At 26.3% G+C, this 15,022-nt stretch overlaps 1 protein-coding gene across 1 annotated transcript; it reads right to left on the bottom strand.

The window, feature by feature from the left end:
- Nucleotides 1-7,524: 7,524 nt before the first annotated feature.
- Nucleotides 7,525-11,059, bottom strand: HHP1 (heptahelical transmembrane protein1). The gene is made up of 4 exons (XM_079014798.1): nt 10,631-11,059; nt 9,431-9,523; nt 8,515-8,563; nt 7,525-8,418 (listed from the first exon to the last, which is right to left on the bottom strand). Exons 1-4 carry the CDS (start codon nt 10,918-10,920, stop codon nt 7,747-7,749), a joined length of 1,104 nt encoding a protein of 367 aa, XP_078870924.1. The 5' UTR covers nt 10,921-11,059; the 3' UTR covers nt 7,525-7,746.
- Nucleotides 11,060-15,022: the final 3,963 nt, after the last annotated feature.

Here is a 15,022-nt window from a genome sequence, read left to right as displayed (position 1 = left end):
ATTTTCTAATGAATAATATCCAATATATGAATTTAACATATTTAATTCACTATACAAACCCAATTTATTTTTTTATATGTCAAAAAATATTTTTGTATACTGATGAATGAATTTTTAACAAAATAAATCATAAAATACAAAATAATTTCATAGAAATGATAAAAAAATCAGATTCATCCAAAACTAAATTGTTTTTATATGAGGTTCTAACGATTAAATGACAAGACTAACCAATACCAAATTTAACATCATATTTAATTCACTATTTAACTATTATTAGTTACAAACCTATTATGTTTTACTATTTAATAGATAAATTGAAAAGACATAGTAATTTCTAATTAATAAGGTTTAAGATATGAAATTATCTTGAACCACAAAAGTTTAAAGATAAAGATTATAAATATAAATAGATTTATACTTGATATCTATGATTTATCAATATTTTTTTATGAATGTTTACAATATTTGATTTAATTCATCAAATTCAATCATTTTAATTTGTAATTTGGATAGCAATCGTTTGTAGGTTTTGAATTTCATTTATATTTAAGGGGTTTTTATATTTTTTATTACAATCATATTTGTTACAATATAAATACTTAGCTAAAAGATTCTAACACATAAGATGAATAATAACACCAACAAATATTTTTAATTGTTTTACATTAAATTGTTATCATATTAGATATCGATATAAGGACCAATTGATCGTTGCAAAATTCTAAATAGCCAAATTCAACAACGAACGTCTAAAAATTGGTCAGTAATCTAATTTATATTATCGTTGATGGGTTATTATAATGATTCTGATGTCATTAATAGTACTTATACAAGACCTACTAATATCCAAATCCAATCAGAAAGTTGGGACGGGCTCTTCATAAAGTTTATTTGGAAACAAATTAAGTGGGCCATAGATCTCAGCCCATCTTACATGTTCACTTTCTGTCGCATTTTCATATATTAGCATTTTATTATTTATTTATTTTATCACTTATAATAATAATAATTATATGTTTCGTAAATAAATTTAATATTTTTTATTTGTTGGCACAAATTAAAAAAAAAAATAAAACTTATAGAAAATATAGCATATGTCTCTTATATATAGTTAACTGCTAGTTTTCTAAGATGTCATTTTTTTTCTTAAATTCTCAAATAGGTTGAAGACAATTTTATGTCTTTGTATATATATAAAACTAGTCGAATGCCCACGTGTTGTACAGAAACACCTAAATAGTTGAAGTCTTTATAAATATATGTTTTTTTTTTAATATAACAATAATGTTGTTAAATTTGATATTACAATTTGCATATTAAATTGATATAATATATTGATTATTATGAATTATATTATAATATATATATATATATATATATATATATATATATATATATATATATTATAACTGCATAATCTCAATCGTTTTGAATAACTTTTACCTGCGAGTTACACATGAATAAAATTAAATATAATATATGGTTTAATATTATTTATAGCTGGTGTTCTTGTTAATTAATTTTTTTAAATTTATTTTCTTAATGTTTTAATTTCTATCATTATAATTATTTAAAACATGAAACATTATTTTTTGATTTTAAAGGTAAAAATATAATCTTTTATATAGAGTTATTTTTAGCTATTGTTATTGTAAGTTATTTTAAGCTATTTATTTGAAAACTTTTAACAATTGTAAAAATATTTTTAGGAAATATTTCAGTTAAATTGAGATTATAATTTAGTTTTTTGCATTTATCACTTTTAACTATTTACAAAATATTCTTTGGTTTTTTAAGTGGAACTGAAATTTATATTTAAGTTGACATTGTAATGTTATATTTAAATTAACAATTTAAGTATCTCGTTCAAACTGTTCAAAAGTTGTAGCTTTAAACTGATAATTGTTTACATACAACAATATTTTAAATCTAATAAATTAAGTATAATATATTAACAGTTAAAAACATAATTTTAGAAATAGAGGTAAATATATTATTTTAAAACTGAAACTTAGTTTATTTATAATTACACTTTAGGTTTGATGTTTATTTAATTTTATTAACCAACTTATAATCATTATTAGAAAGAAATTGAAAAGTAATGGGAGTTTCAAATGAATGTGGTGAAAGGAAAAATGCTTCTTTTTATAAGTATACTAGACGAATGCTCGTGCATTGCACATAAACACCTACATAATTGAAGTCTTTACAAATATATGTTTTTTTAAATATAAAAATAACGTTGTTGTTAAATCTAATTTAATAATTTGTATACTAAATTGATATAATATATGAATTATTTTGAATTATATAATAATATATACATCCATTATAACTGCATAATCTCAATCATTTAAATGACTTCTACTCGTGAGTTACACATGAATAAAATTAAATATAATATATGGTTTAATGTTATTTATAGTTGTTATTATTAATTAATTTTTTTAAATTTGTTTGCTTAATATTTTAATTTCTATCATTATAATTATTTAAAACATCAAACATTGCTTTTTGATTTTAAAGGTAACAATATAATCATTTATATAGAGTTATTTTTAACTATTATTAATGTAAATTATTTTTAAGATATTTATTTGAAAACTTTTAACGATTATAAAAATATCTTTATGAAATATTCTAGTTAAAGTGAGATTACAATTTAGTTTTTGTATTTATCACTACCATTTATCCTTTTTAACTATTTACAAAATATTCTTTGGTTTTTTAAGTGGAACTGAAATTTATATTTAAGTTGAGACTGTAATGTTATATTTAAATTAACAATTTAAGTATTTTGTTCAAACTGTTCAAAAGTTATAGCTTTAAACTGATAATTGTTTACACAAAACAACATTTTAAATCTAATAAATTAAGTATAATATGTTAAAAGTTAAAAACATAACTTTATAAGTAGAAGTAAATATATTATTTTAAAATTGAAATTTAGTTTATTTATACTTTAGATTTGATATTTATTTAACCTTATTAACCAAGTTGTAATGATCATTAGAAGGACATTATAATTTATCACTTTTAACTATTTACAAACTATTTGTTGGGTTGTTTAAGTTAAACTAAAATTTATATTTAAGTTGACCTTGTAATGCTATATTTAAATTAATAATTTAAGTATTTTGTATAAATTATTCTAAAATTGTATCTTTAAAATGATAATGGTTTACATCAAACGATATATTAAAACTAATAAATTAAATATAATATCTTAAAAGTTAAAAAGAAAAACATAACTTTATAAGTATAAGTAAAATTATTATTTTAATATTAAAAATTAGTTTATATATGATTACACTTTAAATTTGATATTTATTTAACCTTATTAACCAACTTATAAATATTATTACAAATAAATTGAAAAGTAATGAGAGTTTCAAATAAATGTGATGAAACGAAAAAAAAACATGAAAGTTTCAAATGAATGTAGTGAAAGCAAAAATGTTTTTTTTACAAGTATATATATAGATAGATATATAGATATAGACAAGATTCTCTCTCTCCTTACGTGATTTTAAAAAATAAATAACTAACTTCACATATACTAAATAATTTTAAATTTGGATTAATTGATATCTCTATGTTTTGGGTTCATTCAAAGACCTTTGGCTTAACGGTAACGAGTGATTCTTTCAAATGAAAAGTCATGTGTTCAAGTCACATTAGGAGAAATAAAAAATGTTTAATCTTAGATTAAGAATAGAATAATTTGTGGTTTAAAAAAATAACATTACCGAATGAAAATGTGACAAGAAGTCCACTTTGTTGTGAAAGTGGGTTCCACTAAACTACTAGTAATTTTTTTCAATTATAATTTTCTTGTGATTCTTGAGTTTCCAACGAGTCGGTTAGTAATTATGTGAACTTCTTCAGGCCCTTTTCTTTCTAAATATCCTTAGTGTTCAACTACATTGTTGTTTATATGACCCGAATTCCCCTTGGTGGTTAGGAAAAATATCATTATTTCTTTTCACCTTGGTATTAGGCAAGTTTTCTTATTATTTGGTAGGTATAGTTTTTAGCATTAGTTTAGGATTCTAGTTACTAGTATTTTAAATAAGCTATTATTCTCTAATCTCACGCATCCACAAATTATTGTAACATACCATCAATATAAGTTATTGTTTCGGTCAAAAATAAACTAACCAACCTAGGTAGCTAGGACAAATTGGATCGAACCTTTACGGATTCGTGGTCAAAAAATATGTTAAATTTTTTTTAGTTAAAACATTTGAACCTAACTATATATATATATATATATATATATATATATATATATATATATATATATATAATGAAATATGTAAGAAAATAAAACCACATGAACAATCTACATAAAAAAGATAACAAAAGAATCTACGAACGTTTATAAAACACGGGACCAATTGGTAATTGGTAATTTTGTCTAAATTTCATTCATATTAAAACCGTTAAATAAATAAAGAAATAAAGAGAAATTAAATATCCTCCTAAATTTTCTTCCTAACAATCATTTTACCCATTTAAATGATGACATGTGTCATATCAGTATCCTAAAATATCATTAAATTTAATTAAATAAAAATTAAATATTACACATGTCATCATTATATATATATATATATATATATATATATATATATATATATATATATATATATATATATATATATATATATATTACCCATTTCTGTTTTGTTGACATCACTTTGACGTTCTTGTAATGTTTTCCCATTTTGCCCCTGTCTAGTTTCTTGCTCGACTGGTGCACTTTAATAAATTATGACCGTTTTTAAAAGAAAATCATTTAATTGGACAGGATGATATTAAGAATAAAAGGTAGGAAGATATTTAATTTCTCATAAATAAAACACTTTTAAGCCCGTGTATTACGAGGAGGTGCAAAACTCATAATTGTAGTTAGGTAATTAGGTATGAGTTTATTGAAATTTATAGGCTTTAAAGTTTTATCTATTCTTGTAAAGGACACCTTTAAATCATATTTAATATGCTAAATATAGTATCTTTATGTATAAAATCAAATATTGCAACTCGTACAAAGTGTTTCATATACTAAGGTCGGACGGTATACTTGGAACCGTATGATGTTGTTTGTAAACTACATTCAAGGACACCACGTTCTGGGTACGATTTAGGTCGAGGGGTGGGTGTGCGGTTTGTGTTTCCTGCATATTCTTTCTTTTTCTGATCGACTAATACTGTAAAATATTATTTTTACGTTTTATTAAATTATATACATACTAAAAAATATATTAAAATTTATGGTTTTTAATTTCCTACAAAATAGTATAATACTTTTATAAAATATATTTAAAAAAAAAACAAGAAATGAAAGATGACAATTTCCTAAATTTTGAAGAGTGAAAAAAAAATGAAAAAAATAAGGCCGGTTGACGTGACATAAAAAAAATGAAAGATGAAAGATATTTACACATTTGAATCTTAACATATTTTCATTAACTTATTCTCTTCTTTATTCTTACGAAGTTTATGTATACTCTAATACTAACAAAGTAAGAATGCAAGAATTTATAAGTAAGATCTTATGTATAAGTCTAAACATCATTTTAATCCGAATACATTGTAATTTATCTTATTTATGCTGGCTATAAATTAATTGATACGAAGCCGACACGACAACATTATTACCTTGACGATATATTATTCTACAACCTAACTTGTTTGCAAGTTCTAAACAATGACACACATAATAGTTAAGATAAAAAAAAACATTAAATGGAGTCCTTATTAGTTATTTGACTAAAGCTACGGATAACTAAATGGCACACCCCATAAATGCAATGAAAGGTTTATTTCTTTTTCAAAATAGTGATACATCGAATCAAGCTTTATTTTTATATTTACCAAAATGAATATTCTATCGATCCATAACTGATTTTGATATACGTGTGAACTTACAAGAATTTTGTCTAAAAATACTATTATCACATCTTAATTAAAACGAAAATAAAAGCTCACAGAACTAAAATGTATCGACTATATATAAGTGGTGTCGATGATTGAAAATGAAAGAAAAACCATATGAATGATTTGTTTATGATTGTTCGATTGTGTAGCTTTTCATTTTACAAAAATTAATAATATTTTGAAATTTAAAACTTTACTTTTAGGAGCAAAAGAAATGGTTTTTATTAAGAAAACCGATAAAAACGTTACATGGGCATGTTCCAAAAACGGTTTACTTATCGTTAAACATACAATTATTATACCAACTAGTTTATAACCCGTGGATACCACGGTTATAAAATTAATTGAAATTTTATAGTAAAACCTTAAAATTAATAATTAATTATTTTAAATAAATTATTAATTAAGATATATTTATATTAGTTTTGTAAAATTATAATCGTTGCTTCAAATAAATATATATAATTAATGTTTAATATATATTAAATATTTTTTATTTGTGAATTAATGAAAACCATGATATAAAATTTAAAATTTAAAATGGAGAATAATTACATTGACAAATATTATCACATTAATTAGGAGGCCTAATAAATTTAAAATGGAGAACTAATAGATTGACAAGTGACATCATATTAATTAAGATGTCTAATATAGTGACACATGACAAAATAACTACTCTTTTATTAGTATAGAGATACATATCATTAAAAACAAGATATATAATATAAGTCATATTGTATGTTTAAAGACAACTAAACTCGTTGGAACCATATTCGTTTCGATTCAATCCGGATCCGAATCAATGTTCATCCTATATATATATATATATATATATATATATATATATATATATATATATATACTCTAATAAATGAAAATGACTTTGCCACGTGTCCTTCTCTTATAAGATTAGCCACATGTCATTTTGTCATAATTTGAAATATATTTATTTTCCACTTGTCATTATTTTAATTTTCATTTTCAATATATCATTGATTTACTTTTTATAAATTAAACCTACCATAATGATTATAAAATTTTAAATTTCAAATTCAATTCCAAATAAATTTACAGTTTAAACCTTTATGTTTAATATTTTATTATAATTAACCCGTTTAGTACACACTAAACTCATAATTTTAATTAATTTATTCTTTGCATATTTTTTTCTCATAATTTTCACTTATTTCAATTTCAAATTCAAATAAAATTTATATTTAATCGTTCGTACTTAACATTTTGTTTTAATCAACCTGTATATTATACGGGTCTCACAACTAGTATATATATATATATATATATATATATATATATATATATATATATATATATATATATATATATATATATATATTAACGAATTGAAATTTGATAAGGTGATATATTTGATATTATTGTACGAAAATAATATTTTAGTTAAATCTTGAAGTAAAAGATCAAACACCCATAAATGAAAAGTACAAACCCAATAATTTATATCTTAAACTACCAATTATTTCCATTAAAGAAAGCGGAAATAAATAAATAAACAAAATCCATAAATCGATCAACATTTCATAACAATATATCCATCCATTTAGCTACAATTTGAGTTTTATATCTTCTCATGATACAACAATTTGACAATATATTAGTGTCAAAAAAATATGGAGAAAAAAAATTAACAGGACCCATTTTCACAACATACCGACTCACTATCACATTTTCATTCTACACCTTCATATAATAAAAAATGGACCCATAAACCGAAAATATTAATCGATTAAAAACAAATTCCACGTCATCACCATGGTGACGTCAACAACCAACCTGACCTCGAAATTCAAGAAACACAAGTGCAGCTCCATAATGAGCCAACGCACCCATAATCACAAAACAATGAAAAATCTGATGACTATGTCCCGCCAAATCAAACCAACCAGGCTTAAATCTTTCTGGGATTCTGCTAATATAAAACATCGTACCCGTCAGATATGAAACCGCCATCGCGGTTTCATATGCGAGGATTCCATTCCTCTGCGGTTCATGCCAGTTGACAACAACAGCATGAACCGCGGGTACGAGCCCAAACAGGCCCATACCCATAAACAGAAAAGCCCGAAAAGACCGGAACTTTCCACTGGAAAGCGCTGGTGCCAGTAGGGTTATAACGGTAAATACACCCATGGCTGTGATTCCACCGAGGTAGACGAATTGCCATATGGGCTCGCATTGGAAAATGTAGTAAATTGGAGGGAAAAACGAGGTGATGATCATGATGGTGATTCCGACGTAGTCCATTTGGAGGAGGAGGAGGTTGAGGTGGTGGGAGTGGCAGCCGAAGAGGTGGCAGGTGGAGGAGGAAAGGAGGCAGAACATCGAGCCGCCTAAGAACACGAAGAATGGCCACCGCGTTGCCGCCAGTAGTGGCGGCCCGATGTCCATGTCTAGCGGTGATTCGTGCTTTAAGTCGATGAGTTTTGGTGTATCCTGTTTAGTCAAACAGGAAATTTAGAATGTTTGACTTTTGAAACTTGTTTGACCTAAAAATTCAAAATACATATCTAGTAAGAAATAACGACTAACCATAATTGAATTATGTGAGGCGTTTGCACCCGGGCCTAACGGGAAAGACCTGAAATTTTGATAAAAATTAGAGCCAGTTTTGTAATTTTATAAATTTGTTTGCTATAGCATCCTACTTTAAATTTTTCTTATTATATTTTTGTACTTTGAAAATTTTATCCAATTATAGGAATGTCATGCAAATTGAAATTTATATTTATTGCTAAAATTAGGTATATTTATTAAAGTACAATGTACTAATAAGAGGAAAAAAAAACAGTACAATGCTATAATTAGTAGATTTTTTCAAGGACAGTGGCTTATTAAGAAATAAACTGAAAAAAACAAGGATGTTATATACTTATATGTTTACTATTTCTTTCATTTGGACCTATAAATTAAAATAAAAACTAAAAATCATCCAAGAAAATCAGAATTAACATCATTAAAAAAATAATATTATTATATTAGTTAACATGTTGTACAACATGTTTCAAGATTCTTTATTTGGATAATTTATGATTTCCTTACAATTCTTGACAGCATGTTGTGGGTGTCAATTATGATTTTTTTTAAGTCCTACTCAAAATTATAAGGTTTTTCTCTGTTGACAGCTTAAAAATAAAATTACATATTTATCCATTATCATCATCAAATAAATTAATGAATATTGATATTGATTCAGTCTTGTAAATGTTGAAGGATCTTTATGACATTTAACCAACTAAACAAAATCCAAAAGGGCATCCATATCTTGCACGTTTAATGATATAAATGCAATATTTTTTTTAAATAGTCCCAAAATAAAAGCAAAAAAATGTTTATTTCTTAGCCTATAAGTATATAACATCAATAATCAATTTGGATCCGTATCATCATCTAATAGTCAAACCAATTTTAATAAAATTGTGAAGAAGAGAAAAAGAATCTTACATACCAAGTTAACAAATTGAGGAACTGTGAAACTTGAGGCACATGCATAACGTTTGTAATGGTTAATCCCACAAATACAACAAATCCGATTAAATGCCTACACATGAAAAACAAGAAAACATCCAAAAATATGTCAGTAATACCACTATTTAACCATATATATCACAACAAAAATCATCACAAAAAGACAAGCATGTTGCATCATGGCTTCTTATTTTCACAAAAGTCGGTAATAAAAATATATATATCATGTGATTCCAAAGATAGAATCACTATATATATATATATATATATATATATATATATATATATATATATATATATATATATATATATATATATATATATATATATATATATATATATATATATATATATATATAAAAGGATGAAAAGACTTGTTGTGCATAGTACAAACCTTGAAAAGTTAGGTTTTGAACTATCAACATCTCACAAGAAAATTGACACAAGAATAACAATGATGAGGACAAATCTAAGCAAAGCTAATAGAGATTTTAATAGTAGAGCATATATGCAACTTTAAACATAACCAAAAACATCAACATCAAAATTCAGGCTCTATTTTTTGAAGGAAATGATGAGAAGTGAGGAAGAATGTACATGTCCTTATGCATATGGTACAAGTTCGTTACAAATTATGTGTTTTAACCATGGTAGAATGAACAGAGATTAATAACAAGTGCAAGCTCCAATTTAATTGGAATGATGAATTACGCATAAAAGGAGGTGTGATGATTTTAAATTTTGTATAAACTACTAAAAGGAAGGTACAAGTGTCTATTTATGGTGTTAGAAGATTCTGTAAAGTTTGCAAATCGATTGAATCTTTCTAATCATCAAACATGCCCAAATAAAAGTTTGAAAGATGAAATCAATAGGAATCAAAAGTTGAATATAAGTATAAGTTCCCATTTAGTAGGAAATCAAGTAAATTGATGATAAATATTTTCAAATCCGTACAATATTTCCTGATTATTTGTAATGCGCCAGAGATGAAATTATCAACAATACATTCACAGAAATTTCATAATATTTGAATCTATTTGAACTAACAAGAGGTTTTAAGTTGTCATCGTGAAGAAAATCATGAAAACCCCCCATTAATTTGAAATAACTATCATGAGGGAGAGAGAGAAAGAGGGAGATACAGGAAGAAATGGAGACAGGGAGAGATTACACTTACGTCCATACATTTAGGGTTTCATTGTGCCAGCGGAAAAGGCTAAAAAGGGCTTGCTTTAAAGGCCAATCAGCTCTGTAATAATTCAAAATAAACTCGTTATCCTTCATGTACTCTGGTAAATCTTCAAATCTCAATAACGGGTACTCTGTTCGGGTCCTCTGATTCACAGTCTTCTTGTTCTTGTTCTTGTTTTTCTTCTTAATTGAGGCAACAAGAAGCTGAGATTTGTCATCATCGCAACAGATCTCTTTAGATCTTCTCTTCCAAACAGACCCGTCAATGGAGTTCATGTTTTCTTGAATCTGTTACTCCCAGGACACTAGTATATATGTATGTTATAAGGGATTGTGAATATAGTTATAGAATCAATGAATCAATGAATCGATCAAAGACCCACATGTAGAACGTATTTATGGAATGAAGGTATGGGAGAGAGATTTAAGGCAGTTAAGGCTATTGGAGCAACTACTACCTACAACTTCTACATTAAAGGCACCCACCTTTCTTTATTTTTGATTAAACACTCGGCAAGTATATACGTATAAGATATTCTATTATTCTATTACACTTACAAATTACACAAAATTCAAAATTACGAAATAAACTTGTGGCAGGTAAAAGAGAAAATGCCGTAAATAGTTAAAGAATGAGGGGTGTTTTCAAAAAATAGACATAAAAATGTGATTTTCCAGCTATAGACATACATTCCGCGGAGGACCCTATGTGGACCTCCGCGGAATGACGTTATCTCCGCGGAATGGATCTTGAGGGTTTTTTTTTTTTTTTTTTTTTTTTTTCACATCGATTCTTCGGGGTTTATATTAATTCCCCAACTAATTATTTTCAAGTAAAGATTATAATAGTATGATAATTTTTTCTTAAAAATAATTAGTTTGGGAAATGAATATAAACCCCGAAAATCGATGTGAAAAAAAAACACTAGAGATCCATTCCTCGGAGCTACCTCCGCGGAATGAGTTTATTCCTCGGAGGTAGCTTCGCGGAATTGATCTTTAGTGTTATATATATATATATATATATATATATATATATATATATATATATATATATATATATATATATATATATATATATATATATATATTGATTTATTTACGATTTTGTCATTCCGCGGAGCTCCGCGGAATGCATGTCTATATCCGGAAAAGTCCATTTTTATGTCTATTTTTTGAAAACACCCCCCATTTTTTTGACTATTTACGGTATTTTCTCCAGGTAAAAACCATCAATGAGGCTTAGTCTAGATGGTGGACAATTCGGACGATTGTTCAAAAGGCTTTGGCCTACCGGTATCAAGGTATTGAAAAAGTATTCATTCCCCATGAGCTTGAGTTTCAAGTCTCGACGTTGATAAAATATGTTGTGTAGGAGTAGGATTTAGAGGGTAAATATGTAGTATATGACGGTTGTTCAAATCTTAATCGATTGAAAACTCATAATTTCATAAGAACTCGAGAACTAAAGGTGGAACGTTAGATTAAAATTAACTTATTAAATGTATGATCTTCATCTTACCAATTTCGTTTAATTTTTTGTGTTATTGGAAATATTAATAAAAATGTCTAAAATTGACATAATAAATCAAATTTTCGGATTTTTTTTATAAATATAATAATTTTTTATTTTTTTAAAAAAATCAAAATTTTTATTTTTTATAGAAAACATGGATTTTCTGAAAAAAAATTGCTTTTTTTTTAAACTGCAATTTTTTAAAAATCAGCAAATTAAAAAAAAACCTAGAATATTAAAAAAAAACTATAATCTTTTTAACAAAAAAAATTAACTTTTTAGATGCATATATGGATATTTTTTCAAATGTATGTATGCATATTTCTTATATTATAATATTCCTATGTAAATTATAAAAAAATCCATTTTTACCTACTAACCGATAAAGACAATAGTACAAGTATTATCTTCCATACAAAATAAAATATAAAAATCAAAAAATGCTAAAAAAAAATTCAAAGCATTCTCATGTCTACGTGTCAAAATTTCCATATTTTTCTTCAATTTATCACTTTTCACCTATTCAATATTTTCCACAAATTCTTCCAAATCTACAAGGGAAATTATAAAAAACTGATTAATACAAAAACATTTACAAAAATACATATGTATATATCATGTAAGATACGCATGTGATTATATCATGTAAGATTCACATGTGATTATATAATATGATGTTCACATATGATTGTATCTTTTAAGATTCACATGTGATTATATCATGTAAGATTCACATGTGATTATATAATGTATGTGATTATATAATTTGATATACACATGTGACTGTATCTTTTAAGATTTATATGTGAATTACATGTAATTCATATGTGATTTACATGTGAATCACATGTAATTCATATGTGAATCACTTGTGATACTGATATACATGAATCACATGTAATTCATATGTGATTCACTTGTGAATTACATGTGATTCATATGTGATTTACATGTGAGTCACTTGTAATTCATATGCGATTTACTTGTGATTTACATCTGAATTACATGTGATTTATATGTGATTTACATGTAAATCATATGTAATTCATATACGATTCACTTGTGATTTACATATGTAATTCATATGTGATTCACTTGTGATTTATATGTGAATCACATGTAATTCATATTATTAAATCAAATTACAAACTAAAAAAATGATGAAAACAATATATATTAGTTTGGTCTTTTGTAATGAGGTGCCAATTAATAACACGAGGTCGCACAACACTAAGTAGTTCATTGAAGAATATGCCATCTAATAAACTCGTGTCCTGAACAATGAAAATTAATATAATGTATATATTATATAAATATATTCAATTATAAATTTATAATATAGAGTTTATTTTTATAATACCTTTAAGCTCTTCATACAACTCTGGCATCCAGTGCTTTTAACTTTGGTATTAGCCCAGTCTAAAATATCAACATTAATGAATTCCTTCCCAAGTGAATAAGATTGTAAGTACTTGAGAAGTTGTAGGATGTTGAATCACATTAATTGCCATAAATAAGCTGGAAAAGAAAGTAGAATTACCATTTTACCATTTTTATCACAGAAAGCTAACAAGTCAAACATCGATTCAAAGTAAACTTACCAAGTATTAGTTTTTTATTCCCCTGAACAATATCATTTCCAACAATATTGACTTGACTGATGAGAACTTCAAATGTTTCCCAATTTTAACAACTTGGTTATAGTTTTCTACTTTTCTGAATGACATTTTAATCAGGGGCTTATTTGAAATTTTCAAATTAACAATTTCTAGCAATACTTTGTCAAGTGTCTCTAGTAATACCCACCTAAAGGAAACAATCAATGCAATTAGTCAAATTATATTGTTATTATTAAGTATATGGTAATTAATAATAGTTATAGATTTGATACTCACCCATTTCTGACATCTTCAAAGACAATGTTTATATAAGATGCAATTCCAAGACTATTTATCCAAAAACAAAAAACACTTTCTTCTCTAGTGATTTGGGATTCATATGGTGAAATTTCATGGAAAGATACTGGTTTTTCTGGGGTTGATAGACCATTCCTACATATTACAACTATTGTTTTATTCTGATTTGTGTTTTATGAAATAAAAAATTCAACTGTGTTGGAAAATGTAACATCCATAAAATTCATTAAAATGTAAAACCTTTTCAAGCATCCAAAAACCATTATTTATTACTGATAAGTCTATTTTATGAATGTGTTAAATTGTCATAATTATGTTGAATTGATGTGTAATTGTCCAAGAATGACACTACTTTGATGAGTTGTTGAACTTCATATGCAGGTCAATATATCGTACTAAAAGTGGGCGGAACCTGCAAGTAAAACGAATTGCTCAAGGAATGAAGAAATGTTGTCGGGAAAGTTGACCACTCTTCATTGCTTTGATCATATCTCAAGTTCTGTAGCTCCGATTGACTTGACTAAAGAAGTTCTGGAAACTAGACAAGATTTGCTACAACTTTCTTGTTTTGTGTTTCTGCTAGTTATGTCGTTTTGACCACCAAAACTTGCACGGAAGATGAAGGACTCCTCCAGGCGTCTAAGACGTCCCCTAGGACGTCCAGGTCAAATGGTCAGCATTTGGTCGTTAATTCAAAGCAGAAAAGAAGGGAGAGCCCCATCGGCGTCTTACATGGTGTCTAAGACGTCCCCTAGGACGTCTTGGCGTTTTAGGGATGTCCCGTGTTGGAATGGTGTGTTTCGGAAAGTTTGGAAATCAAGGAAGGGCGTCCTAGAAGGCGTCTAAGATGTCTCCTAAGACGTTTGACGTTTTTGGCCATTTTTAGTGTATTTCAAGGACGGCAGAAGGCGTGCAAGGACGTACAAAGAACGCATGGGCGTTATAC

Source organism: Lactuca serriola, chromosome 8, assembly GCF_051521515.1.
Source record: "Lactuca serriola cultivar US96UC23 chromosome 8, Lser_US96UC23_V15, whole genome shotgun sequence".
Lineage (NCBI taxonomy): Eukaryota > Viridiplantae > Streptophyta > Magnoliopsida > Asterales > Asteraceae > Lactuca > Lactuca serriola.
The sequence above is the reverse complement of the archived record's forward strand: the minus strand, read 5'-3'. Positions and strand labels throughout refer to the sequence as shown.

What these genes read in the sequence shown, in the direction of transcription:
- HHP1 (XM_079014798.1), bottom strand. Translation starts at nt 10,920, where the DNA reads ATGAACTCCATTGACGGGTCTGTTTGGAAGAGAAGATCTAAAGAGATC. An exon ending in TTCCTCAATTTGTTAACTTG is followed by an intron (nt 8,564 to 9,430) that starts GTATGTAAGATT and finishes TCAAAATTTCAG; the next exon opens with GTCTTTCCCGTTAGGCCCGG. An exon ending in CCTCACATAATTCAATTATG is followed by an intron (nt 8,419 to 8,514) that starts GTTAGTCGTTAT and finishes TTGACTAAACAG; the next exon opens with GATACACCAAAACTCATCGA.